The 27,646-nt window shown below is 39.1% G+C and overlaps 1 protein-coding gene across 1 annotated transcript in view; it reads right to left on the bottom strand.

Moving 5' to 3' along the window:
* The window catches only part of SPTLC3 (serine palmitoyltransferase long chain base subunit 3), a 134,995-nt gene that overhangs the window by 93,432 nt on the left and 13,917 nt on the right, over nt 1-27,646 (bottom strand). Inside the window, exon 2 of the mRNA XM_004754211.3 lies at nt 8,545-8,730. Coding sequence (XP_004754268.1) covers nt 8,545-8,730 — 186 coding nt within the window. The remainder of the gene's footprint in view (nt 1-8,544; nt 8,731-27,646) is intronic.

Below are 27,646 nucleotides of genomic sequence, written 5' to 3'. Positions count from 1 at the left end.
GATAGAGAAAAAAAGATAATATTCAAATACCACCACCATCAAAAATTCATATCCAAATAATGATCATAAGAGGAAATATCAGACCTTAGAATAAAGAAATAAAATTTTATTAAAGGACATGAGAAATACCTAAATAAATGGAGAGACATATCATTTTCTAAATGTTCCATATCATTTAGAAAATATCAGTTTCTAAATGGGAAGACTAAATGTTATTAAATGCCAAACTTTCCAAAGTTAACCTATACCTATAGATTTAATAATATATTACCAATTAAATGGCAACAGTTTCTTTAAAAAAAAAATTCAATGCCTGTCAAGCTAATTCTAAAGTATATACAAAGAAAAGATCTTTAAGAATTACCTAAAAACTTCCAAATTTACCGAAAAAATAGACAAATAGATCAATAATTCAAATCAGTGGGTAAAAATTTCAATTAAAGACAATTTAAAACACTCTTTTAAAAAATAAAGTCCTCCTCACATGAAAAGATGCTCAACATTACTCTTCTTCAGGGAACTACAAATCAAAACCACAATGAAATTGCACCCATCAGAATGGCTAAAATTAATGAGTCAAGAAACAACAGATGTTGGTGAGCATGCAGAAAAAGGGGAACCCTCTTATACAGTTGGTGGGAACGCAAACTGGTGCAGCCACGCTGGAAAACAGTATGGAGGTTCCTGAGAAAGTTAAAAATAGAACTACCCTGTGACCCAGCAATTGCATTACTAGGTATTTACCCCAAAGATACAAATATACTGACTGGAAGGGGCATACTCACCCTGATGATTACAACAGCATTATCAACAATAGTCAAATTATGGAAAGAGCCTAAATGTCCATCAACAGATAAATGGATAAAGAAGATGTGTTACACATTCTCTCTCTCTCTCTCTCTGGAATATTACTCAGTCATCAAAAAGAATGAAATCTTGCCATTTGCAATGACATGGATGGAGCTAGAGTGCACTATGCTAAACGAAATAAGTCAGTCAGAGTTAGACAAATACCATCCAGTTCACTCATATGTGGAATTTAAGAAACAAAATAGATAAACATAGGAGAAAGGAAATAAAAAAGAGAGGAAGATAAACCACAACAGACTCAACTGAAGAAAAAACTGAGCGTTGCTGAGGGGAGGTGGGCAGGGGAGTGGCTAAACAGGTGATGAATACTAAGGAAGGCACCTGTGTTGAGCACTGAGTATTATATATAAGTCATGAATCATTAAATTCAACGCCAGTATCTAATATTACATTAGATGTTAACTAACTAGAATTTAAATAATTTTTTTAAAAGTCCTCTCTCTCTCCCCAAAGAGCAAAAACTAACAACAAGGAAAACAAAAGAAAATGTCTGAGACATACGACTTAAAAATTAAAAATGTAAATATGGCTAAAAAGAACATAGAAAAAATTAAGAGCCAAGAAACAGAATTTAAAAAATACCTGAAATCACTTAATAGATAAATTATTCATATATGGATATCTACAAAAGTCTCTTCGAAATCAATGAGAAAAAACCAATTTAATAAAATCAAGAGCAAGGGATAAAAATAGGCAATTCAAGAAGATTAAGTATAAAGTACTAACAATCATGAGAAAAGCTCAGTCTCACTATTAATCAAGAAAATGCAAATTAAGACAAGAACAAAAAATGTTCACCTATCAGACTGGCCAAAGTAAAAAACACATTGATCATATCAACATATCAAAGGCTGGTAAGGAAGCAAGCACTCCTAGGAACTGCTCACTAGAGTCTACCTGGGCAAGCTCTTTTGAAAGGCAATTTGCCAATCTCTCAGAAGTTGAAATATACATTCCTTGAACCCAGAAAGCCACTTCTAGGAATCATCCTCAAATAAATGCACGTACTGCTCATTGAGGAATTATCTGAAGTAATAAAATAATAAAAAATGATAATACAAATAATCATATACCCACATTGGGGAATACCATCATGCAAAGTATTAAAAGGAATGGGGTAAACTTGTATTGGCATGTGATGGTCTTCAGACTTAGTTAGGGGAGAAAAAAGTGAATCACACATAAGTCTGTATGATGCAATCCCATTTATGCTAAGGAAAAGAATGGGTGCAAATGAACCTATGTGTAATTAAGTGCACGAAAAACACAGGAAGAAGGATTTTGCTCGTTATTTCTGTAACAAAGAGGAAAGGGAAAAAAGATTTCAGGGGTTCTTCATTAGGACTTGTCATAATCCACCCATATCACACATTGGTTAGTACCATTGGTGTACATAGCAAAGTTCTGCCTTATCAGTGTGGTTTCACTTATATGTTTAACCAAGGGGAAAGGAGGGAAAACTGAATGGGAAGAAATCAGAGAGGGAGACAAACCATAAGAGACTCTGGACTCCAGGAAACAAACTGAGGGTTACAGAAGGAAGGGGGATGGAGGGATGGGGTAACTGTGTGATGGGTATTTAAGGAGGGCATGTGTTGTGATGAGCACTGAGTGTTATATGAAACTAATGAATCATTGAACACTACATCAAAAACAAATGATGTACTACATGGTGGCTAATTGAACAATAAATAAACAAATAAATATTTGGTAGAATTTAAAAAAATCAGTGAACTCTGCTTTCCTCCTATTTGTAGCTTCCTTCTTGCAAAGGGAAGCAAAGTCTATACTGTAAAAGCACTAAAAAATGATTAAACTAACATTTTAATGACACAGCAGAAGTTATATGTGTGTGTATAACATGTATATACGTGTATTTATTTGGATGTTCACAAATAAATACTGACCTGAGTATTCACTATGTTGAGGCTGTGATCTGATTTTACCGATGTGGTCTTACTTCACAAAATATTTCTAGAACTATGATTTTAGAGTTAGTGTTCCAACCTATGGCACATATTTCTCTCCTAGAAGCAATAGTGGAAAATATTCAGCCCTTGTGAGGGTACATTTGCTTTTTAGAAGCATCTGGGAGGTATTTGGAATGAAGTCTGGTTGGGGAGACTGGGGATTTCACTGGCCAGCAATTTCTGCTGCATTTAAAGCTATTGATTTCTTTGTAGATAGGTAAGTCAAGGAAGTGAGGGAGTGACCCTTTGTGCCCCCAGGAAAGTTCAAGAAGCATTGTTCTAAAACACTGGCCTCTAACTCTCTGCATATGGAATCACCTGGGAAGCTTTTATGAACCTCACCAAGGGTATACCACAGACAAATTAAATTAGAATATTTGTGGGTAAAGCTCAGGTATTAGTAGCTTTTAAAACTTCTTAGGTGATTCCAATGTACAGCCGAGGCTGAGAATCACTGGTCTAATATTACCATCTCACCAGCTGCTGGCTAGTATGTTAAGTTTCCAAGGAAACCCCAGTGAAAGCTCTCTGACTTTGGACTCACCCAGGTCCAAACAGGAAGACCAGTGCTTGGGCCATCTGTTTGCTTTGGACAAAACTCATACCCCGTGACCCTAATGGAACTCATCCTTCAAATTACTCAGAAGAAAGTCTCTCTGGGTGAATCTTGTTATCGTAGCAGGGTGCAAAATGTACATACAAAAGGGCAATTTTTAATTCAGGCACATATTTGGAGATCTGTCTTAAAATTCTTTACAGTTACAACTTGCTGAACCCTCTTTGTTTCATGTGGGAGTAAAAATCTCTGGGGATGGGCCAGAAATGTCTGGGGTGTACTTGTAGTGGAGCTACAGGGACTCTCTGGGTCTAGAGTGAACATGGACTTGCACTGCTATGTTTTCTAACAGGCTGATGCCCTGTGGAGCAGGTCTTGCTTAACCTGTTATCAAACTACAGGGATTGAGAAATGGGACTGTGCTTGGAGGTTTCAAGTCTCTGATGATGCTTGACATTCATGTGATTATTCTATTTGCTGACATCTTCTGAATTTTGCAAAATTAAGTCGTCTAATTATTCTATTTGCTGACATCTTCTGGATTTTGCAAAGTTAACTCAAAGTTAAGAAAGTGATTTATCGAGAGGTCTTTAATGAATTGCAATTCATCGCTGCAGTGGCCTTGGATTTTAAATAAAAGATACATGTGTCCCCAAAATTAAGCATTAAAAGGAGAATTTAAACAAGAATATTTAAACTTGTACATGTCTGTATTGTCCTATTGTTTGCCAGTGTCTTCTGATTGCTAGTGGAGTCGATCTGATATGCCCGATGTCCTGGGCCTGTGATTTTTTTGAAATTTTCTTCTGGACGAAGATTTTGATTTTTTTTTTTTTCTGTTCACTTAGTTTATACTAAGTGAATCAGAAATACTAAGTGAATCAGTCACCAAGTGATGTAGATAAGAGGACTGTCAGACCCTTTATGTTTTGGAGTCAGCTTCAGGGTATTGAGGCTAGAAATAAAAAAGAAGAATGCAAAAGGATTCTAAATTTGGGGCAACATTTTAGTTTGGATGGATGGTTTGATATGAGAGGAGTCATCCCAGTAAGGGAGAAAATAGGAAAATTGAGTTAATAAATTCTTGTATTTGAAAAACAGGAAAGAAATGAGGAAGGGGACATGTCAGTTAGCTTCACGGCAACCATCATTTTTATCTGTAATGATATCTGTATATTTTTATCAAAATATCATGCTGTAAACTTAAATGCAACTTTTATTAAAAATAAAAAGAATGCACATGGAGTAGAAGAGTATAATCAGAATCAGCATCTCTTCATGATCTTTTTGAAAAAAATAATTGCTCTTTTGGATGTACTTTTTTCCTGGTGTCACTTGGCTCTTGGCTGGTTTGTCTAAAGCGACAATTCACCCTCAGTAACCACACTTTTAGAATAGTATATAGGGTGCCTGGGTGCTCGATTGGTTAAGCAACTGCCTACGGCTCAGGTTATGATCCTGGAGTCCTAGGATCAAGTCCCCCTTCAGGCTCCCTGCTCAGTGGGGAGTCTGCTTCTCCTGCTGACCTCTCTTCTCTCATGCTTTTTCTCTCTCTCATTCTCTCTCTTCCTCTCTCTCTCAAATAAATAAAATCTTTTAAAAAAAGAATAGAATATAGTGCTCATTTCTGTTAAGAGAACCAGGAGTCACTGGGAAGCAGTGTGTTTCCAGCAAGAGACTTTAAGACATGGCTCAAGTAGCTTATTAACACAAAGCAAGGGTACTGTCAGAGGGACGGAGCTGGGGAAAAATAGTAAAAGTCTAAAGGTCAGCCTGAAGATGGGTTTCTCATGACCAAGTCCCATCAAAAAGGACATAGCAGCTGTAGCCACTGCAATTTATTAAAACCAGTTACACTGGGAGATTATAAATGTCTAAAGGGGCTCCACAGGAAGGAACATGTAATAAAATGTGCCATGTGAAAGGTATGACCACCAAGGTGAATTAGTTGATTGACTGGTGCTCTCTACCTCACAGAGATCAACCAGGAGGAAAAGAATTTATTTTGTCAAGAAGTACAGGGCATTCATTTTTCTGATGCAATGTCTTCCTGCTGGGAGGTGGTTTGAGTCATGCTTGCAGCTGTAGTGACAGGTGCTGCCATGCAGGCTGCTAAGACCAGATGACTCATTGTTGGGGACCAGGCACCCCTTCCCCCAGTGCCAGGAGTGTTGGAGGCAGACAACTTGCTGAAGGGAGCTGCCTGGCCCGGGATCACATCCCTCTACGGTGGTAGTCCCCCATCTATCATCACTAGAGACTCCACACCCTGCCATCCCTGAGGAAGGCTTCTGGAAGGCCCTTCCATCTCCAGAGCTCCCTGTGGGATCCACTGGGGCCTTGGCTCGGACTGCATCACAATTCACCTGTCTCATCTTGCTCCCTTTGCTCCCTTGCAGGTGTATGGGTGTTGCTTCCAGGAGTGCACCCCAGAAACCTTTCTGCCCTCACGCCTCCATCTCAGAGTCTGCTTCCCTGGGAACCAGTTTGCCTATATATAACGATGTTCTGCTTGAAATGTAAGACATGCTTTGGAAAGACCAAAGTGACTAGCCCTGTTGGGTTGCTCGAGCAAGAACATTGGCACAGGGTAGGAATAGATGGCAGAGTTGAAGCCGAAGCTTGCTAAGGGATGCCACACCCGAGAAATCTACATTTGACTCACCCTCTGTCCCATTAAATATTCTAAAATGTGCTGGTCTATTGGGCACTGGTTACCTACACCTGGGGAGCAGGCAGATTGGTGATAAGAGAGCTTCGAGCTGGTGTCAGGGAGGGGCTGTGGGATCCTTGTGAGAATGGCCAGGAAGAACTTGCTTTTCTTATCCCAGTCTCCCATTTCATTACCAGCTCCTACCAGATTCAACTCTTTCTATATCCTTTGCCACTTACAGACCTGTACATACTCAAAACTGTATCTGTGCTCATAATTTTGTTAATACGAAACTTTGCCATTGCGATGGGTGTCCCACCACCACTGACCAAAGCAAAAAGTTGGGATTACTTTGGTTTCTTCCCTTTATCATATTTTCTATATCTACCTCCTAAATATCTCTATAATTCCCTTTTCTTCATTCCATCTACCCCTTTCCCAGTTTAAGGACAAATCTCTCTTTCCTAAACTATTTTAAGTCTTTTTAAATTGTCACTTTGCTCCTAGTCTTGAATTGAAATTCCATCTCCTACAACTATTAAATTCTCTAAACTTCTTCATTCTCATCTCTCCCTTCCTCTTTTTTCTCTATAGACCTTCCTTGGGAGATCTCATCTACTTCTGTGGCTTTGATTAACACTGATATGCTTAAGATATGCTAAAAATGCCACAATATCCATCAGGGATGTTCCTCCAGGGATTCAAACCTTTCTACCTAACTGCCAGTTCTCAACTTGTCAAAAAAAAGAATTGACCATTTTGTCCTCCAATTGACTCTTCCTCCTTTATTTTCCATTTTAAAAATGCCACAGCCTTCTTCCTGCCCAGCTACCCAAGGCATAGACTTGGATGTGGTCTTTCATTTGTCCATCTCCCTAATTCCCCAAGTCAAGCCAACCATCCTTAACTCCATCTTCTTTAACATCTCTTGGCCTTATCTCTTATCACCACCCCTATTATAACGACCCTGGTCTTACCCCAAGGTTTCACCCAGCTTTTTTTATTTATAAGCTAGATTTCTGCATCAGTCTCTTAACTGTTTATTTAAGTCTGTGCTGTCCTGCAATCCTTTCTTCATAGGCTAGTGAACATAGTCTTTCTAATCTGTAAATCCGCATTCTTCTGCCTGAATTCCTTCAATGCCTACCCATTGTTCTTATAATAAATACCTTTGGCTTATAAAAACCCATTATAATCTGGTCCCTACTTGCCTCTCAAACAATCTTTCTCCCCACATACTCCCACTGTCACTCACAATAGTCCAGTCATTGGAATTCCTTGGTTTCTTGAATGTACAATGCTTTCTATTACCTCTTTCACACCATGTTTTCTTTCCCGATTTTCTTTGCTTAGATGTGTTCGAGACTCCCTCATGTGGAACAATCCTTGCCCATAATCATCGTAGTATTTCAAAGAAATTTTTAGAAAGAAGGAATTCAGGGCATCATAAGTCATATGAACCAATTTGGAGAACATGTTAGGAAAATGCAGACTTTCTGCAGAATATTTGCCAGGTTGTCCTAGTAGGTCTATGTGAAAAGAGGATGATATAAACTTGTATGGGTTAACTCTCAAAAATATCTATATTAGTGGTTCTAAATTGGGGTTTTTTGAACTTCATGATACCATTTGAAAATGTTGGGAGAAATGTATGATTGTCACAAGTGTGTGGTAGAACGCTAACTCACTGATATGAATGGAGGCCAGTGATGCAGTTAAAAACTTTATAGTGCATAGGAAAGCCTTCCTTCCATGTCAAAGAATTAACCAATTCAAAATGTCAATGGTACCAGAGTTGAGAAATCATGAACTATATAAAATTAAAATTCCATGTTTCACTCAGGCACACTTTTCTATTCTAGGGTAGAACATAAACAATATTCATCTTGCAATAAGAAGACCAGAGTCCAGTCCTATCCAAAAGCCCTTGTTCTTATATTTTGATTTTTCATCTTTAAAATGGCATTTTACTTATTTTTTTTTTAAAGATTTTATTTATTTACTTGACAGAGAGAGATCACAAGCAGGCAGAGAGGCAGGCAGAGAGAGGAAGCAGGCTCCCCGCTGAGCAGAGAGAGCCCAATGTGGGGCTCGATCCCAGGACCCTGAGATCATGACCTGAGCCAAAGGCAGCAGCTTAACCCACTGCGCCACCCAGGCGCCCCTTTAAAATGGCATTTTAATACCTGTCACATGGTATTGTTATAAAAATTAAATATGATGATGTATGAGAAAACCCTTAGTTCAGTGTCTAGAGAACAGTAGTTTCTTAATAAAATATTTGTTAAAAACAAAACAAAACAAAACAAAACAAAACAAAAACAAGTCCGACACGTGGAAGATGGGATTTATGGGGCAGAGATGAATAGAATTTACCCTGAGTGGTTTCTGCGTGTCTCACTCTTTTATAGGACCTGTACATGCATCACAACTTCTGAGAACACTTAAGAGAAGAATATGCATTGACAAAGATCCAAGGAGGTACACATACATACTTTTTGTTCTTCTCGCTCTATGGCTGCGTTACATTTTTCTATTCCACAGCTCCTCAAAAAGTCTCTGAGATAGCCAAATAGGGTTCCAAGTCCATATCCCAAGTAAGTGAAAACCATCACGTGAAGAGGTGCTTCCTCAAAGGATTCAACAAGTGGCTTATCGTAAACATGTGGCCACCCATTTTGCTGAAAACACAAAAGGAAACAGAAGGTTAGTTCTCTTCCATGACAATAAAACATATATTTAAAAATTTTTGGACTTTGAAGCTTTTAACTTTCAAAGAACACTAAGATCATAAAAGGTGCTCAGAGAAAAATGGAAGTTGGTCATGAATGAGGGCAATCAGAAAGGTGCATTTTATTTTACAACCCCCTAATAAAATACTGGATTCAGGCAAAAATTCTCAACAGGCGCTAAATCCATCAAGTGAAAGGTTAATGAGGAACACAGTTTTTGTAAGATGTCAAAGTTATCACTCCCATCAGTTACTCCCTAATCACAAATCTGAGGTCACTACCTTGACCGGGTGATCAAATTCCATCCCCAATGTTGGAATAAGATCACTTGTGCTCTTATCAGAGTGTAAGATTCAATACACTAATGATGCATTTAGCCTGAATTTAGTCAAGTTTTCATATCCAACTTCCACTTCACCAGAAACATCAAAAGAAGGGGAGGTGACAAAGGACTTCATCAGGAAACAATCAGATAACCCACAATGTGCACAGCAAAGGAAATTATCAACAAAATGAAAAGGCAACAGATGGAATGGGCAGAAATATTTGCAAACCAAATCTCAAATGAAGAACTCATACAACTAAAAACCCCTCATGTAACCTGATTTTAAAATGAGCAAAGTCCTAAATATTTTCCCAAAGAAGACCTACAAATGGCCAATAAGTATATGAAAAAGTACTCAACATCATTAATCTTCAGGGAAATGCAAATGAAAACCACAATGAGATACCATCTAACACCTATTAGGGTATGGGTATTATCGAAAAGGTAAATGATAACAAGTGTGGGTGAGGATGTGGAGAAAAGGCAATCCTTGTACACTACTGGTAGAAATACAAGTTCATACAACCATTATGAAAATGTACAACCCATATGAGGTTTCTCAAAAAATTTAAAAAACAGAACTACCACATGATTCAGTCATCCCAGGTCTGGGTATAGATCTATAGGAAGTGAAATCAGTGTCTTGAAGAGAGCTGTACCTCCAAGTTCATTGCATCATTATTTATGATAAGCAAGATACAGAAATAATCTAAGTATCTGTAGATGGATGAATGGATAAAGAATATAAAATACTGTAGAATATTATTTAGCCACAAAAAAGAGGGAAATCATGCCATTTCCAACAATATAAATAAATCTGGGCTACATTATGCTAAATGAAATAAGCCAGGCACAGAAAGACGGATACTGCATGAACTTATTTATATGTAGAATCTAAGAAATCTGACCTCACAGAAGCAGAAAGTAGAATGGTGGTGACCAGGGGCAGGAAATAGGGGAAATGAGGAGATATTGGCCAAAGTATGTAAGTCTTCAGTTATAAGATGAATAAGTTCTGGGATCTAATGTACAGCATAGTTACTACGGTTAATAACATTGTATAGTGTACTTGAAATTTGATAAGACAATATATCTAAAGTGTTCTCACCACACACACAAAAAAAAGGTAATGAGGTGAGATGATGGATGTATTAATTATCTTGGATGTGGTAATAATTTCACAATGTTTACATATATTGTACACCTTGAATATAAACATTTTTATTTCTTAATTATACCTCAATAAAACTGGACAGCAGAAGCAAAAAAGAGGGGTGGCGGAAGAAAATTAAAAGACACAACCCAATGCAGTGTGTTTTCCTTCATTGGATACTGTTTTGTTGTTGTAAAAACCTGGTTAAAAAAATCCGTATTTTGAACAATTGCATAGGTCCAAATGTGGACCTAGGTTATTATAGGACCTATATTATTCCAAATCTTATTAAGGAATTGTTAATTTTGTTAGGAGTGGTAGTATTATTACAGTTATGTGAGGAAATACTTCAGGGCATGCTGAAGTATTAGGGGAATTAAATGTTGTGACACCTATAATTTTTTTAAATGGTCCATCAAAAATTGAACATATATATGGTACAATTTTGGGAAAATGTTAATAACTGTTGAGTCTATTGGGTGCCTGGGTGGCTCAAGTCGGTTAAGCATCCAATTCTCAATTTTGGCTCAGGTCATGGTGTCAGGATTGTGAGACTGAGCCCATGTCAATCTCTGTGCTGAGTGTGGAGCCTGCTTAGGTTTCTTTCCTGCTGGCTCCCCCAACCCCAAATCTTTCTATTGCTCTCTTTAAAAAAAGTTACTGTTGGGTCTAGGTGGAGGTCATGTGAATGTTGGTTAAATTATTTTTCCACTTTTGAGTGTGTTTGAAATTTTTTATAACAGAAAGTTAGAGGAAGTATTTCTTCATATTAGGTGTCAAAATTCCAGTGGAAGTAACTTTTAGTACCGAGCCATTCTGATTCCTGTTTAACTGAATTGCATGTTACAACACAATCAATATTGGCTTAGAGGATTAATGAATAAATTATTCCTAAGGCTAAGATTTAATTAAGTTTTAGTCTTTAATAAGTATTCATACATTCATTTATTATTTCACTCAACAAATGTAATGCAATGCCCAGATTCTGCTTTTCTCAATGAGCAAGTATATGGACCACGTGGAATATATAACTTTTAGTGACTTACAGGAAATTGTCAAATGTCTACTCGTATTTAATGCATTAATTTAATTTACACATATATATTTAGAATGATGAATTATATAAAGTCTTATTAAATAGAAGCATTGTTTTTGCTACTGTCATAATCTTTGTTGCCACAACAAACACTGTTTGATTCTATCATCACAGCTTTTCAAAATATGTCACCTTCATTTCCTATGTTGTTTAAGTGGCAATATTTTAGAAATCTCTATGTGACCTAGTCACTGCAAGTTTTATCCCAAGCCCCAAAATATATGACAATCAAAAAAATCTGTCTGTAGATGAGTATTTTTTTATTTCTACATCACTTGTTTTGAAGTCATTTTTTAAAAAGCCCTTTTATGATGACATTGAACACTTGAGTTGTGAAGTCAAAACCCTCATGAGATGCCACTAAATCTTATTAAAATTCCTTGCCTTCTTATTTATGCATTCTGTCAAGTTACTTCTCTAGATTCTCCAAACTAACATGGATGGATGGAGGTTGCTCTTGTCTCATATGACTTCCCCAAACATTACCTGGTGTCTCAAGTAATGACAGTGAGAGCGCATTGCTTAATATGAGGTCTTGAATGAGAGGTTATAGCCATTGCTTTGTATTTGGGATTATAGGGAATGCAATGTGTGCCTTCTGTGAGCTATGGGCAAGGTTCTGGAGATTCGACGATGAACAAAACAGACCGGGTCCCTGGTTCCTGTCTTCTTGACCTCCTTCTCACTATGTCCTCCCACCTATCCTGTAGGTCTGATGGAGAGCTGATCTCAGTATTCTGATGCCAGCTCTGATCCTTAGCTCTGTCCTGTGCTTAACCTTTGGATGACTTCCAAGTGACCTCCTAACCCAGTTAGGAACCATCTCCTGGATCCTTTCACATCATGGGGACACATCATTAGTGTCCTTCTTTCCTCAATTTGTCAGATTCCAGGAAGGGACTTTGAGAGCTTCATGAAGGAGGAGTGGATGAACTTTTGTGACTGCTAACCAGTACCTAACTTGTACCTAACGTACAAGAGCAAGGAAGAGGGAAATGGAAAGTATCTGCAAGGAGAATTTTGTTATTGTTGATAAGAAGACAGGGAATTAGAAAGGGGGCTGCTTATGGGGGGGGAAGACTGAATTGGAGGTGGTTACGGCTCACAGAAGTGGGACCATTTGTCAGGCAGCGAGAGATGCAGGAAGTGAGAGCCCCTGGCTGAAATGGAGTCAACTGCTACAAGGCACAGTCTAAGCCACAGTTAAAGGTGAATGTGATAAAGGACAAATTATAAAGAGAGAAGAACAGTGGGTTTGAGATAGAATTGGGGAACCCACTGATTTTAAGGGCATCATAGAGGAGGAGGAGTGAGTGAAAGGGGCTCAATACAGGTGACGTCACACACAAATTAACTGCTTTAGATGACCAAGAAGATGGCTAAGTTATGAAGCCACATGTAACGAGATACACTTCCAGGCCATCCTATGACAATCAGCTGAAGATTTTCCCTTTTATCCCTTTCCGGCTTGTATCCATTTCTGAGCTCTGTATGTGGCCCAATCAAGCACCACATTTCCCTGAAATCCATGGGAACTTCCTGCTTGAAATGGCTTTGCAGCAAACCTGTACTGCACAGAACAGATACCTAGATGCAAGTAATACTGTCAGTGGGGTGCACAGCCTAGACTACGGTGACTTTTTTTTTTTTTTTGCCCCTTTGGCTTGTGCTGGAAGAAAGTTATAACATAAAGAAGAAATTATCAACAAGGTCCGTCAGTTCAGAACAAATCTACTTTCTCTCATAAAACTTCATTTGTTTATTTTAATTTAATTTAATGTAATTTTATTTGGCTGAGAGAAAATGAGATATCTTGATGGAGAACAAAGTTATTGGGAAATATATAGGTCTTTCTTAACAGATGGAAAGTGACTCATTAACAACATCCCTTTATTTATTTATTTATTATATATTTCTAAAGATTTTATTTATTTATTTGACAGACAGAGATCACAAGTAAGCAGAGAGGCAGGCGGGGGTGGGGTGCAGGGCTCAATTGCAGGACCCTGAGATCATGACCTGAGCCTAAGGCAGAGGTTTAACCCACTGAGCCACCCAGGCACCCCTACATCCCTTTCTTTAAAATTGAAGTCCATCATAACCTCTTGGGAAAGGTTTCTCAATCTGGGGTTGGATAGTTATTCTTAAATATGAGATTTGTCTCTCCAAAATGAGTGAAGCATTAAAATCTTACTTAATAAGTTTGCTGGTCAAAGGCTGACAGACAAAGCATGGGAGTCCATAATGTGCTTTCTTTTTCTGCTCTACCTTTTCTTTCACAGCCTTGAAAATAAACAGACCCTGAGCCACCTGGCCTAGAGTGCCTGCTCATTTGCAGCACTGAGACACCCTGAGGTTTGTTCACTTCCTGGATTCCTGTCACATCTGGAAATTATCAGGGTGTTGGGCATGCTGGGAGGACCCACTTTTATAGGGGATGAGTCTTCCATTCAAATTAGTAGGTCTTCTGCTGGCTGAAGACAGTCCTATGCTAACATTTGAAGGGATATGAAATCAATAAATACAGTCCCTTTCTCCCAGGATTGATAATGTTACGGTGTATGTGGGAGGTGGGGGGGGGAGGGAAGGGAGTGAAAATGACCATAACATTGAGTAAAAAATAAATTTCATAAGGTGCCACGAATGGAGGGACCATATCACACTAGGGGGTCAGGAGAGGCTTCCTGAAGGAGGTAGAATTTGAGCCCAGTCCTAAAGAGCTAAATGGTGGAGAGCTCTTTGGCAGCCATGAGACTATCTGGGTTCAAATCCTGGCACTTTCATTTGCTGACTGGATGCCCTTGGCAAGATCCTTAATTTTTCTTGCCCTCAAATGCCACAAGTATACAATGGAGCTAATAAGAGTTGTCTCCTGCCACCCAAGATTTATTTCTTAGAGAGTGTGAGAGTGAGCATGAGGGGGGTAGAAGCAGAGGGAGAGAATATCCAGCAGACTTCCAATGACCAGCACAGGTCACAGGGCTCCATTTCTGGACCCTGAGATCATGATCTGTGCCAAAACCAAGAATCGGATGGCCAACGAACTTAGCCACCCAGGCGCTCTGAAGGTTTATTTGAAAATTAAACAAGATAATATATGCAAAGTACCAGCCAGAGTAAGTACTCATGAAATGTTATGATTTTCATGAAATATTCTGAACAGAGAAGACAGATTAAAGAGTTACACTAAAATATTTGGGAAGAAAGGGAAAGAATATGTGTGGAGCCCTGGTGGGTACCTAGACACAGGGAGAAGCAGAAGGAGAATCCATTGGGAGGCAGCAAATGTGAGGGAAGAAGTAGTGGGAGGTTTAAGGGGGAGAAAGTCAGAGGGTTGGGACACTGGAGCTGAGGAAGAACATTGCATATGGGACGCTCACAAGGCAACTTCAGCAAGTGATTTTATCTGCTGGTTTCCTGAGTGGTTTTATGGACAGCAGGATTTAAGGAGAAAGGGGATGTAGAGGCAACAGACCTTGGAATGGTGACTACTCACTGAAGAAGTGTGCTGGCGAAGGATGGGACAGGCAGGAGGTGGTGGCTTTAGGTACTAATAGTGAAAGGAGCTGCTTCTTTGTGAATAAAGAAATATCATATTGAGGAATTGAGGAAAGTACCCAATAGATTAAGGACAAACTGGAGATAAAAGGAAGAGATGGTATAATTCCCAGAACAGTGTTCCTGAGGGGGTGGGAGGGAGAGCACAAGTGACTATCTTGACCAAAAGGACATGAACAGTTTCAGTAGAATTTTTCCTCTCAGAATTTTGAAAAACAAACAAATCCCAAACAGGCTGCTGGCCTTTGCTCTGCTGTAGTCCTTAGAGTGGGATAAAAAGGGATGAGCAAATCTGGAATCAAGTTAATTCTGTAGATTAACCACTCACTCACAAGGAAGGTTTTGTTTTCAGACTGAGGCAGCTCTTGGAACATGGCACATTTCATTGCACCGCTGGGTTGGTCCATGGAAAGAAGAAACAGGATGAGAATGAAGAAACTGTCAGGTTTGGGTCACTATGAGGGTAGGAAGTCTAAGAATAAGATTGTCTCCAGGATGACAAAAATGCTGAAGGGAAGTTAGAGCACTGGGGATAAGGAGAGGGCCATCTTCCTTTCTGAAGTGGAATAATGCAGAATTTTCCACATTATGAGAATGGGGTAAACCTCCTCTGAGGTCTTCTGGGTAGAACAGAAACTTCTGAGAATACTGGCATTTTGAGAATGACTGTCTACCTACATTGTAGTTGCTAGGTTTTGAGCAGAGAAACAGAACCTCTCTGAATGATATCGAATAAGAGACTTCTTCCAGTGATTAAGCTGCACTCAAATGTGGGAGTTGATTAAAAATCCACAGGAGGGGAGACTGTTTCCACCATGGTGCCATGAAGACCCTCCATGGACCGTCTTAGCAGTAAAACAAGCATAACTGGTAAAAACTATAAAAATACAGCCATGTAGCTAGAAATTGTCTTAAGGACATACAGCAAATGAGGAAACATTTATTTATTGCTTGTGTGTGTGTATGTGTGTGTATGGCTAGTATTTATATATATTTTTTCTTTTTTAAAAAAAAATTATCATCCCTAAGGTAGTAAAATTCAAAGCAGCTCTTTCTTCAGTAGAATTCTTACTTTTACTCTAACATATTTGTCTTATTGATTCCCACATTACCATTTATTTCTCTTCCAAAATACTTTGAAATGTCAATTATATACAAATGATACAGCCTGAAAACTCATAAAAGTGGAATGATACAAGAATATGAGAATAGGGCGCCTCGGTGGCTCAGTGGGTTAAGCTGCTGCCTTCGGCTCAGGTCATGATCTCAGGGTCCTGGGATCGAGTCCCACATCGGGCTCTCTGCTCAGCAGGGAGCCTGCTTCCTCCTCTCTCTCTCTCTCTCTCTGCCTGCCTCTCTGCCTACTTGTGGTCTCTCTCTGTCAAATAAACAAATAAAATCTTAAAAAAAAAAAGAATGATGAGAATACACAATTCTACTTTATTTGGAAGGACTTCAGTTGACAACCTGCAAGTTGTCTGGGGTTATTAATAAATGCATACTTTAACCACAGCCTTATCTCATGTGTTTGGTAGATATAAATGTTTAGAGATGCTTTATAAAACTCTTATGTCTCAGTTTAGTCTAAGTCCTATCATCCTGTCACAAATAGGTGAGACACTTGGGCTCAGAGTGGATCATTTAATTCTATATGTTTACAGTCATGTTTAATTTGGACATAAGCACCTTACAAATTTTATTCTGGACTTCTACAGTCACCTGGTATAACTAATCATTGACTACTGGCAAACCCTAGCACGAAATGTTCTCCATGATAAAAGCCAAGTGGAAACCTCTTCTCTAGGGTATTCCAGGAGGATAGTAAAAGAAACATTTGCTCAGCCAACTCAAATTGTTCAGGCCATGGAGATACATGAACATATGACAACTTAGGTTAAAACTTTTTTTTTTCCCCCAGCCTCAAATGTGCCTGAAAGATTTCATTATTATTTTTTTTTTTTTCTATTTCAACACTAAACCAAGCCTTACTGTGCCCATGTTACCAAATGCTCTGCAGAAGCATCTGTCAGGATGTGCCCAAAGACTACAGGCTGACAGCTATGACCAGAGAGAGATGATCAGGGTTCCATGGGAACTGGGAGAAGGTTTTATCTAACCCTGGCTGGAAAAGGTAGGGGAGGCTTCATGAATGAGAATACCGTTGACTAAGGACTTGGAAGATGCAGGCAGGAAGGATAAGGGCAATAGGAATGGATGGAGAGAAAGATCCCCAACTTAGAACTGAAAGCATCAGAGGAGATGCCCATCAACCCATCTCCAGGGCCAATGCAATCACCCTCTCGCCTCCTGGATACTCTCCTTATTCCATCCTGACTCTTCAGATCTGCAGCTGCTTAAGTAACTTTAGCTGTAAAATCCATTTATCACAGCATTTCCAAAACTCTCCCTAGAGAAGGCCACTAACAGAAAGCATTTTTGGAAAGGCTATATACTTCTGTGTCTCTTGGGTATTTGCAGTGTACAGAAGGTAGAATATATGAGCCATCTTTCTTGTTCTTCACTGTTACTCCCTATTGCTAGCACACAGCTTCCCATAGGTAGGTGTTGAATAAATACTTGCTCAATGAATCAGCTTATTGAATGCTATTAAAATAATAAGAATGAAACACCATTTAACTTTGGGAAATCCAGTACTCTGGTTTCTCTTCAGATCGCATAAATCTTTCGCCTTTTAACTTTGGGAAATCCAGCACATGTATCAAATGTATTTTTCACCTTTCATATATATCCACCTAGACCATGACAAAAGACTTTCTTGGGGGAAGTGCTAGTTTTCAACATAAAGCTAAGTTTCTTAGCATAGACCTGACTTGCCTCAAGATCTCCCATTTCCTGCCTTATGTTTGTTGCTTAAGTAACATTAAATTTTCTTTTCACACCTTGATTTATCTCCTTCACAACTTTTCTCTGGCTGCCACTCTCCTGTAATTTCTTCAGTTTCTACTCCTTTCCCAAACTGTCTTCTGCTGCTACCCCACCCTCTTTTCCGTACAACACACACACACACCCTTTGCCTGCCTAATAGCCCCTGTTTAAGACCAGCTCTGGCTGCTTCACTTCATAAGAAGATCCAGGCTTGATGGTCTCATGGCGTAACACCATCATTATACTCACCACAATGTGTTACAATAATATTTTTAGAAGACAAGGCATTTAATAAAAGGACAGAAAATAAAGGATTACTTGCAAAATAATAGCTTTCATTATCTTGCATTCAGGCCTTTCAAGTATTTCAAATATTTTAACCCGGTTGTTTGTCCAGTGTGGTGAAGACTGGCTAATCACCAAACCCAGTTCTCTTTCCTCTTCCTCCCAGCTGGGCTACATTTCCCTCCTCCCTTGCAGGCAGATGTGGCCACGTGACCGCCTGTGGACCAACATGAAATGGGTAGAAGGGAAATGTGCTGCTTTCATGCCTGGCCCATAAAAAAAGCCTCTCTTGTGATCCACTTCTTTCTCTCTTTCCCCTGTTGCCCTCTAAATGCTGATAGCCAAGGTGACCTTGGAAGCCACACATTAAAGATGGCAGAACTCTTGTGAGCCTGATTCTCTGAATAACTGTGTGAGCAAAGTCCTCACCACTTTATCCTCCAGCTTCCTATCACTGTCAATTAGACTTACTATGGGTGAGAAATAAACTTCTGTTGGGTTATGCCATTGAGATTTGGTGGCTCACTTACTATGACACCTATTATTATGTAAATGAATACATTCTATAGGGATTCTGTTAAAATGTTTTTGTTTTTAACCCTTGCTTAGATGTGTTTGGGAGAAGTCTAAGAACTGAGTCATGTCCCCAAGGCAACATGTGTATCAGGCCCCTTCTGGGCTGACCAAAATTCAAATATAAATCTGGGAATTTTATGCCAGAAAGTTAACTGAGACAAAGATTCAATTCTTGATTCATTGAGCATCTCTGTATGTTGAGCAGTGCATAGTAGATAAAAGGATATCCCACAATTTAGGCTTCAGTGACCAGAGACATCAGAGAGAGAGACAAGATTATAACATAGAATTTTTCAGGGGATAAGGTCTTTATATATTAGCTACTTCAGTCCTTTTTTTTTCTTTTCTTTTCTTATTGATGAACAAGCTTAGTTCTTCTGAGATTAAGTTTGTTTCCCATTATCTTGGCTTTCCTCTTCACCATGTGAAAAAGTAGTCAATAGGTCAGGGCAGGCCATGAAGAAAGCCATAGGTTTCCACAGGACACACCCAGATTGGGAAATGAAGGATTCAAAATAAAGGGCAGGAATGCTCGGAGAGATGAAAAGAGTCCCTAGCAGAATGCCCCATGAATATCTGTTGTAGGAATGAGCAAATGAGAGGGAGAGAGCCACACTTGGGAAAGGCTGGGAGAGGTGAGCAGGGCCTTCTAGGACAGGAAGACCAGCATGGGCACTTGTTGCTGGGTGGAAACAGAACTTTGCTTGGGCCTCTGGCTGGACCTTAATTACCTGCTTGGAGATGAGATATATGGAGTGCACAGGTACTGAATGAGCCTTCTGTGGCAAGGTAAGCTAGACCTTCTGTTTCAGATAGTAGTGAAGGAAAGGTATGCCTTCAATTGGGATGCCTGTTTATCAGAACTGCAGGAGGATGGGTATAGGGCAGGAAGATTTGAAGGATCCTTAGATCTTACCTGGGATGACAGCTGGAGGGTAGGCTCTAAAGTCAATTTGACATAATTCAAACAAAATGGCTGTCCTTCACCACCCTCCAATGATTGTATTCTTCTGATATTATTTACAACCAGCTAGCTTACTTGAGGAACACAGAGCTTTTACTGAGTTATCCTGATAAATCAAAGAAAACAATGTACCAATAATTAAATATCACTGAGAAGCACTACCATCTATTATCTTTTTGATCAGCTATAATGTGCCATGCAAGAAGAGTACCTCTCTCTGAGGTGTTTGAAGGCATATGACCATGTTCTTATTTATTTACAGGACATTCCTAAGAAGTAGGCAGTGGAAAAATAATAATATTAGATAATAGATATTATCTATTAATAGATATTATCTAATGATATTAGAATTATCTTTGCTTAATAAGAGAGACATAGGGCATTAAGCAACTTCCCTAAGGTTGCTTGGGGAAGGCAGAATAGGTCAGGGAAAAGTTGAATTTCTCAATTTTACAACAGCAATATTGAAGCAGAAAAGCTTGAATTTAGACTTTTGGGATGGACTGAAACATATTTTAGAAATAAAATAGCTATAGGGTTGAATCTTTTCCCTTTCCAGGTAAGTACGAGTAACTGCAAACACTTTGTGGGAAGGCTGGCTATCAAGGGGATATTCCTGTACTGGGCACTGGGGGAATCATCCAGGGAGTCTCTCTTATAGCCCCATCTTTATAGAGCTCATGGGCTCATGGGGAGAGAAAATATGCATACAAAAATATAGTATTTCAGGAACAGAGAATAAGAAGCATTCAGTGGCAACATCTCATCAAGTATATAGCAGTGGTAAAAAGCAAACAGGAAGTTTGCTAAGTCATCCCATCCTTATACATTTGTTCATTCATTCATTCATTCATTCAGCAAGTAAATATTGAGTACCGACCCTGTGCCACTGCTGTGCTAGGTCCAAGTGACATGGTGGTGACCAAGGGGGTTCCAGCCTCTGACCTCATGGTCTGTGTGTGTGCTCTCCAATAAAATAATCACCAGCCACATGTGGCTATTTACATTTAAAGTTAAAGAGTTACAATTAAATAAACTAAGAGACTTAGATTCTCAGTTCCACTAACCACATTACAAGTGCTTGATAACCACATGTGGCTGGTGACTACCTTATGAAAGGAAACAGATCTACAACATTTCCATTACCACAGGAAATTCTGTTGTTCAGAGGTCAGCCAATTGCAGCCTGTAGACCAGATAGGGCCCACCACTTGCTTTTATAAATAAGGTTGTATTGAACTACAGATACACACATTTGTTTATGTATTGTCTTTGACTGCTTTTAAGCTATAATGGCAGAACTGAATGGTTGTGACAGAGGCTATATGGCCCACAGAGCTGAAAAAAAATTATTATCTGGCTCTTTAGAGAAAAAATTTGCCAGCCTCTGGTCTAGATGGAAATACAGGTTCATAAAAAATACTTACAAAAAGGGAAATGATGTATAAATAAGAATGTTATGGGATGCAGGGCGCCTGGGTGGCTCAGTGAGTTAAAGCCCCTGGCTTGGACAGATTTCGGATCTGATCTAGTTTAGGAAAAGAGAAAGACCTTCCTAAAAAAGACAGTGTATAAAATGAGATCTGAATAATCAGTAGGAGTTTACCAGGCACAATGTTTTCAGCAGAAGGAAGAGCCTGAAGAACTATGGGAAGCAGAGAGAGGGCACAGTGTTTGGTAGGCATGGACAGTAAAAGGGCAGGCATGGTCAAGGGTCATTTCTGGAGGAGGGGAGGGAGTCCATCCACTCTGTCTATTGCTACTATATCAGTAGTATAGTATATATCAGCCTAGAATGATGTCTGATACGTAGTAGCTATCCAATAAATATTTGATGAATGAATGACTGAGTGAATAGTCCATGGAGGTTATGCTGAGCTCATAAACCAAGTTTAGGATTTCAGCCTTGATCCTAACAAGGTAGCTACTGATGAGTTTGAGAAAAATCTGTAGCTTAAGAATGTGATCAGATATGTGCTTTCAAAGGGCCCTTGGAAGCTGGGTGAAGAAAAGATCTTTGGGAATAACCACATTCAATGATTCACAGTGATCTGTGGCTGGTCATCTGCTTGGTAATTTCAAAGTCTTTCCTATATCCACCCTGGAAGAAGATCTAATGAAGCAAACTTATTCTGGTGATCCTGAAATTTTGAATTTATAATCCCAAATCAAAAGGATTTGATTAAACTGTAACTATATGGAAATGAGCCAACAGCAGAGGTGTGCTTGGACACTAGGTGAGGTGTGCACTGTGGCATTTCTTTAACACGCCAGGAAGCCAGTGACTCATAGGTAAATTACAACACGGGTGGGGCTCTTGGAAGAGCACAAAATGTGGTTCTGGGAGTCATTTGGCTGAGCTCAGTGGACTGAACTTGGATTACAAACAATGGTTTTTCTCTTTGGATCAAACTGAATCTATTTTTTTCTTGCACCTCAGTGATGCCGAACTACATACTTGGGCCGCACCCAAAACTTCCTGTTCTGTGAAGCTAGGCCAAACAGTGCCTGACTTTCAGCAACATGAAGAAGCAGAAGGCCCTGCTACCTAGAAAGAGAGAAACTGCCAAGGATCTAGTTGCTGTTTCTTCTCTATGTGTTTCTTAGTATTTGGTCCATAGTTGTACATACCTATTCTTCTTGCTTTTCTCCTCCCTTTCTCTGACTGTCACTCTATAAAACCACACACATTGCATGCATGTCAAGAGCAGCATAGGAACCTATAACCTGGTTCATGTTTTGCTTGCCTTCAAAGACAGAATGTAAGAGTGTGTGTGTGTGTGTGTGTGTGTGTGAGAGAGAGAGAGAGAGTGAGCATGCCCAACAGATGGGGGGAGGGCAAATGGGCAGGGACATACAGAGAAGGAAAGAGAGAATAGTAAGCAGGATCCATGCCCAGCACGGAGCCCAACTCAGGGCCCGATCCCATGACCCTGTGATCATGATCTGTGTCAAAATCAAGAGTCGGAGGCTTAACCGACTGAGTCACCCAGGCACCCCCAGAATGTGTCCTTAAAGAGATTAGTTGAACATTGCTAGCATTTCCTCACTGAAATTTTTTGTTTCTGGGGAAGGGAGCACTATTTTATGTTCCATGAAAACATTTTTTTCCTTGGAAAAATGTGTATACAGTCTCCAAAGAACCCATTCACCAAGAATGTGATACTGTAACAAATTATTTCTTTGCTTCCAAAAAATCCGATAATTTCCATGGTCATAGCTATAATTATCAGGTTAATTTTTCTTATCATGTGACATATACTGTAGAAAAAAGTAACTTCTCCAAGAGCAAGGTTAATTTTGACTAGTTCTTATCTGTACTCCTACATTAACCAACTAAGTAGATTCAGGCATTTTTAGCCATCAGTTTCTGAGCCCTAAGTAATGAATGGGTGCAGGGTCTGAGTTGTCTGATTGGTGTAAAGATTAATTACACTTAACAACAACAACAAAAAACTCCTCTGTTCATGACCTGATTTCTTTCAGGCTTTCTGTCATTTTTTCAGGCCACCATGCAGAGTACTTTTGTTTTTAGTCTGTAGGCACTTCAATCAGTGGTCTTGCTAAGAGATTATCAGTGGTAGGGCACCTGGTTGGCTCAGTCAGTAGAGCATGTGATTAATCTCGGGGTTCAGGAGTTCAAACCCAACTTTGGGCATAGAATTTAATTAAGAAAAAAAAGAAATAAAAAGAATTGACCAAGTGGCAAGCATGGCCCTTTAAAGAAAATGTCACCCTCTTTTGCATAACTGACAAACCAAATCCTGGGGTACATCAGTTGTAGGACTGTTCCCGGCATCCTAAATTATTTGCATGAGTTGGCAAAAAGTGTTTGTGCCAAAAGCTCCTCTGGGGTTTGTTTCGGTTCTATGATGTGAAAGACAGTGATATGTAGTGGTGCTAGAAACTGGCAGCGGACATAGGTGTGTCTTTCTCTGGATTGGCCATTTTGAGGTCTTGGGCAAGCGATGACACCTATTCAAGTCTCAGTTGCCTATTGAGAAATGTGTCAATAAGATCTAGAAAATGAGATAACGTGCTTCTCTGAGATTTGAGATCAGTTCTGCCATCATTGTTCAAGTGTTTGAGATGATCTGGAGCCTAGTTTCTTTAGGAATAATGGTTAAGTAGGCGACTAAGAAACATGCTATATAGCAAGAACCCTGGAACTCCTACCATGTCATCATCAACGTCATTGCCTTGGGCAAACTCAGAAAAGGAACCAAGAACTGAACTGATTAGAAGCAAGTGTTCACGATAGTAAGTGTTTGAAAATGAACTTGAGGTTGATAAAGGGCTCAAGAAAAGGTACTTTACATAGGCTATATAACATAACAATGGGAAAACAAAGGCAAACGATTTTAAAAGAAAGATTTATAGAAAGTTGTGCTAGCGCTGCAGTGTGACTAGGGACAGGTAGGGTAGAAATTAACATTTTTCAAGGCTTTTAGAATCGCATGGATTTTTGTTTTTTTAATTTACTAAGACTGACCCCCAAAGCTGTTCTTCTGAGTAAGTTTAATACCAAAAATAGCTCTCTTCTTCTCGTGAATTATACCACTGAAGGAAAGATGCCTTGGTTATTTTCACTTCCCACATGTTCTTGCTAGGAGCAGTTTGTGGAGTTATGTGCTGAATAAGGGCTGGATTAATGTGTGCTGCAGTCAGGCCTTTGAGACCTCTTGGAACTTTAGAGTCAGAATGTCTGAGACTGTTGTTCCGCTCTGTCCCCATCATCCATGTGGCTTTGGCCTCATTCTTTTTCTTTTTCTTTTTTTTTAATCTTTTTATTTTTTTATAAACATATAATGTATTATTAGCCCCAGGGGTACAGGTCTGTGAATCACCAGGTTTACACACTTCACAGCACTCACCATAGCACATACCCTCCCCAATGTCCATAACCCCACCATCCTTTCCCTACCTCCCTCCCCTCAGCCACCCTGTTTGTTTTGTGACATTAAGCCATCTCTTATGGTTTGTCTCCCTGACAATCCCATCTTGTTTCATTTATTCTTTTCCTGCCCCCCAACCCCACCACATTGCATCTCCACTTCCTCATATCAGGGAGATCATATGATCATATGATATGATCTTACTTCACTAAGCATAATACCCTCTAGCTCCATCCACGTCATCATAAATGGCAAGATTTCATTTCTTTTGATTGGCCTCATTATTTTTCTAAGCCCTGGCTTTTTCATCCATAAAATGGGCCAATAACAGTCATTCTATCTGTTGTATGAGTCCAGTAAGATCCTGGATATAGGCTGATGGTACAGCTATAAGGATCTGGGTACTTGATGCTGAGAGTTGAAAGGGCAAAGAATTGTTAAGTTTTTAAGAAATCATTGTCTTAATTTTGGGTTCCCCAGAAGCAGACCCTGAGGAAAAGACTTAAATGCGAGTTGCTTATCTAGAAAGTGACCCCAGGAAGCACTGGTAGAGAGGGAGAATGAGATAAGGAAGGGAAGGAAACTAGGGAAGAGTGTGCTGTCAAGTCATTTACTACTGTGGGCAACTGACCCTCCCTTCCAGATGGGGAAACTGAGGCATAAAGGGATTATGCCACTTGCTCAAGATCATAGAGCTACCAATATGAAGCTGGAATTCAAGTCTACACAGGGCCAATGATGACATTAGGAGTCAGATGATCATGGTTCCACTACTTACTAGCCATATGAGTGACTGTCCGACCTTTTCAAACCTTGGATCCTTATGTGTGAAATTCGAAAACCCATGGTGAGGATAAACAATATTATTTCAAAAAGCATAAAATCATGTCGTTGCAATCATTCACTCTAATTAATATTGATTTTTCTGACATTCTGTTCTCAGATATGCAAAAAAAAAAAAAAAAAGCTTTCCACATGCGGTTTTTATTTTGGGAAGTAGGAAAGGAGATGCTTTACTTCTTACATGAGACAAATGCAATTTTGAGATTTTAATTTCAAAAGGGAAAGCTAATGAATTTGAAAGAACAGATACCATTTTGAGTCTTTGGATATTGTGGTCCCTAGCTATTTGCTTTAACCCTATGTGGCTGGGGAGGGGGTCTTCACACTGGTGTCACCTTGGAGGTAATCAGTTAGCTTTGTTGACCTTCATTCCTCCATCTGTAAGAAGACAAAGGATGGAGTGGAATTGTAAGGATTTCTAAACTGAAGTCTCTTTCTTCCAGATGGATTATACTAAGGTCAAAAAAGGAAAATGGCCCTTAATCCCTTTGGAATTCTATGTGTGCAAAGGGAAGTTTCTCTAGACAAACCTTCTGTTGAGCCTTCTTTTAACTCAGGAGATGCCAATTTACACATTACTCTCTTCTTTTTGAAGCCCACATCCATCTTGCTAGTTCAAATGGAAGAATGAACATAGGGGTCATATCATTTCTAGGCATGAATGGACTAGCCAGGGGACGTATAGATCCAAGCTCAAGAGATATGAATGCTTCTTTGAAATTCAAAGAAACATACAGAAATGCAAATTCATTAGCTTATGCATGTACAAGTAGTTTGAATACATGCAGGCAGTACTATCCAGAACGAAAAAGAACCAGATACACCTAACAGAATATCTAACATGAAGAACAAAGGTATTTTTCAGATTCCAAGTCTTTTGAGAGGCAATAGACCTCCATAGGACCAGACAGAGGGGCACCAGAAGCAACTAGGTAACATCTATTAACATGTCTTCATGGGCCTCGGATCAACAGTGTCCACCTTCTCAGAAGACACCCACCTCCAATTTTGTTCTTAAAAACCCTGACTTTGTGCACCACTGGGGAGTTTGGGATTTTTGAGCATTAGCTCCCTGTTCTCCTGGGTGACATCACCCAATAAATAGCCCATCTTCCTTCACAGCCAAAGCTCTGTCCGTTTTTCTTGGCTTGCTGCACACTGGGTGGATGAACTCTCATTTGGTTTGGTTATTACATTGTGTCCAGAGATTGAACTCTCCGATGTTAAGTGGAGAGCTTTATAAGATCTTTCCAGAGTCAAAACTATATTATGAAACTTTTCCTGATAAGGTTTCCTGATAGGTCAAAATTTACTGAGTGGTGGAATTCAGATTTGTGCATTTTATTATATGTAGATTTTACCTCAAAAGAAGGGGAAAGAAAAGAACTGTAGACAACTATTGAAACCACATGATATTCATGCAGAAAGATTTGGGGTGAAGTGTACTGATTCTACAAATTTCTTTGGAATGCATAAAACAGAAGGATTGATAAGTGGATAAAAGAATGGATAGATGGATAGATATGTAATAAAATAAAAATAGTAAAATGTTAATTGGAGAATCTAGGTGGTAGGTATATGAATATTTATTATAGAACTGCTTTAATTTTTATGTGATTTTGCAAATATTCACAATAAGACATTTGAGAAAAAGGCATTTTTTTTCTTCCTAGTGATAAAAACATAGAACTTGGGCCCAGCCCAGCACTACTAACTAGAGTTTACTCTTAGGCAAATTTACTTAATTTTTATATGTTCAGTTGACTCATCTAAGAAATGGGATAGAGTAAGAGTATCAAACTCACATAGTTGTTATGAGGAACAGTGAGTTAGTAGTATTTGTAAGGTTCTTAGCATGTTGTGTGATATAAACATTTGTTAAATGATATTTTAAAAATCATTTTGTTTACAGGGACATTCATGGGAGAACAGACTGTACTGACTTTATTTGGACATTCAACCCTAAGAATGCAGAGTTTTATTAAAACCAGATGACAGGCTTATATACCCTGAGGTATGTGTCATTTTCTCTCTAATCCAGGTGCGTTTCATCTCCTACTAAGAAACAAGAATCATCAGGATGGGTAAGAGATATTTAATTTCTATTTTCATTTACTTCAAAAAGTTCCACTTGCTTAAAGCATGTTCCCTGACCCCATACCTAGAGTATATATAATATCTGGATAGCAGTATAAAAGCATATAGCTACCTGGTCTTAAAAAATAATCTAGTGGTTTGGTCATTTTTAAAAAGAGGACAGTGAAGAGTGGCCATGTTCTCCAAC

Source organism: Mustela putorius, unplaced genomic scaffold (genome assembly GCF_011764305.1).
Source record: "Mustela putorius furo isolate JIRA1106 unplaced genomic scaffold, ASM1176430v1.1 tig00000253_pilon_pilon_pilon, whole genome shotgun sequence".
Lineage (NCBI taxonomy): Eukaryota > Metazoa > Chordata > Mammalia > Carnivora > Mustelidae > Mustela > Mustela putorius.
Note: the sequence above shows the minus strand (reverse complement) of the source record. Positions and strands in the feature narration are given on the sequence as shown.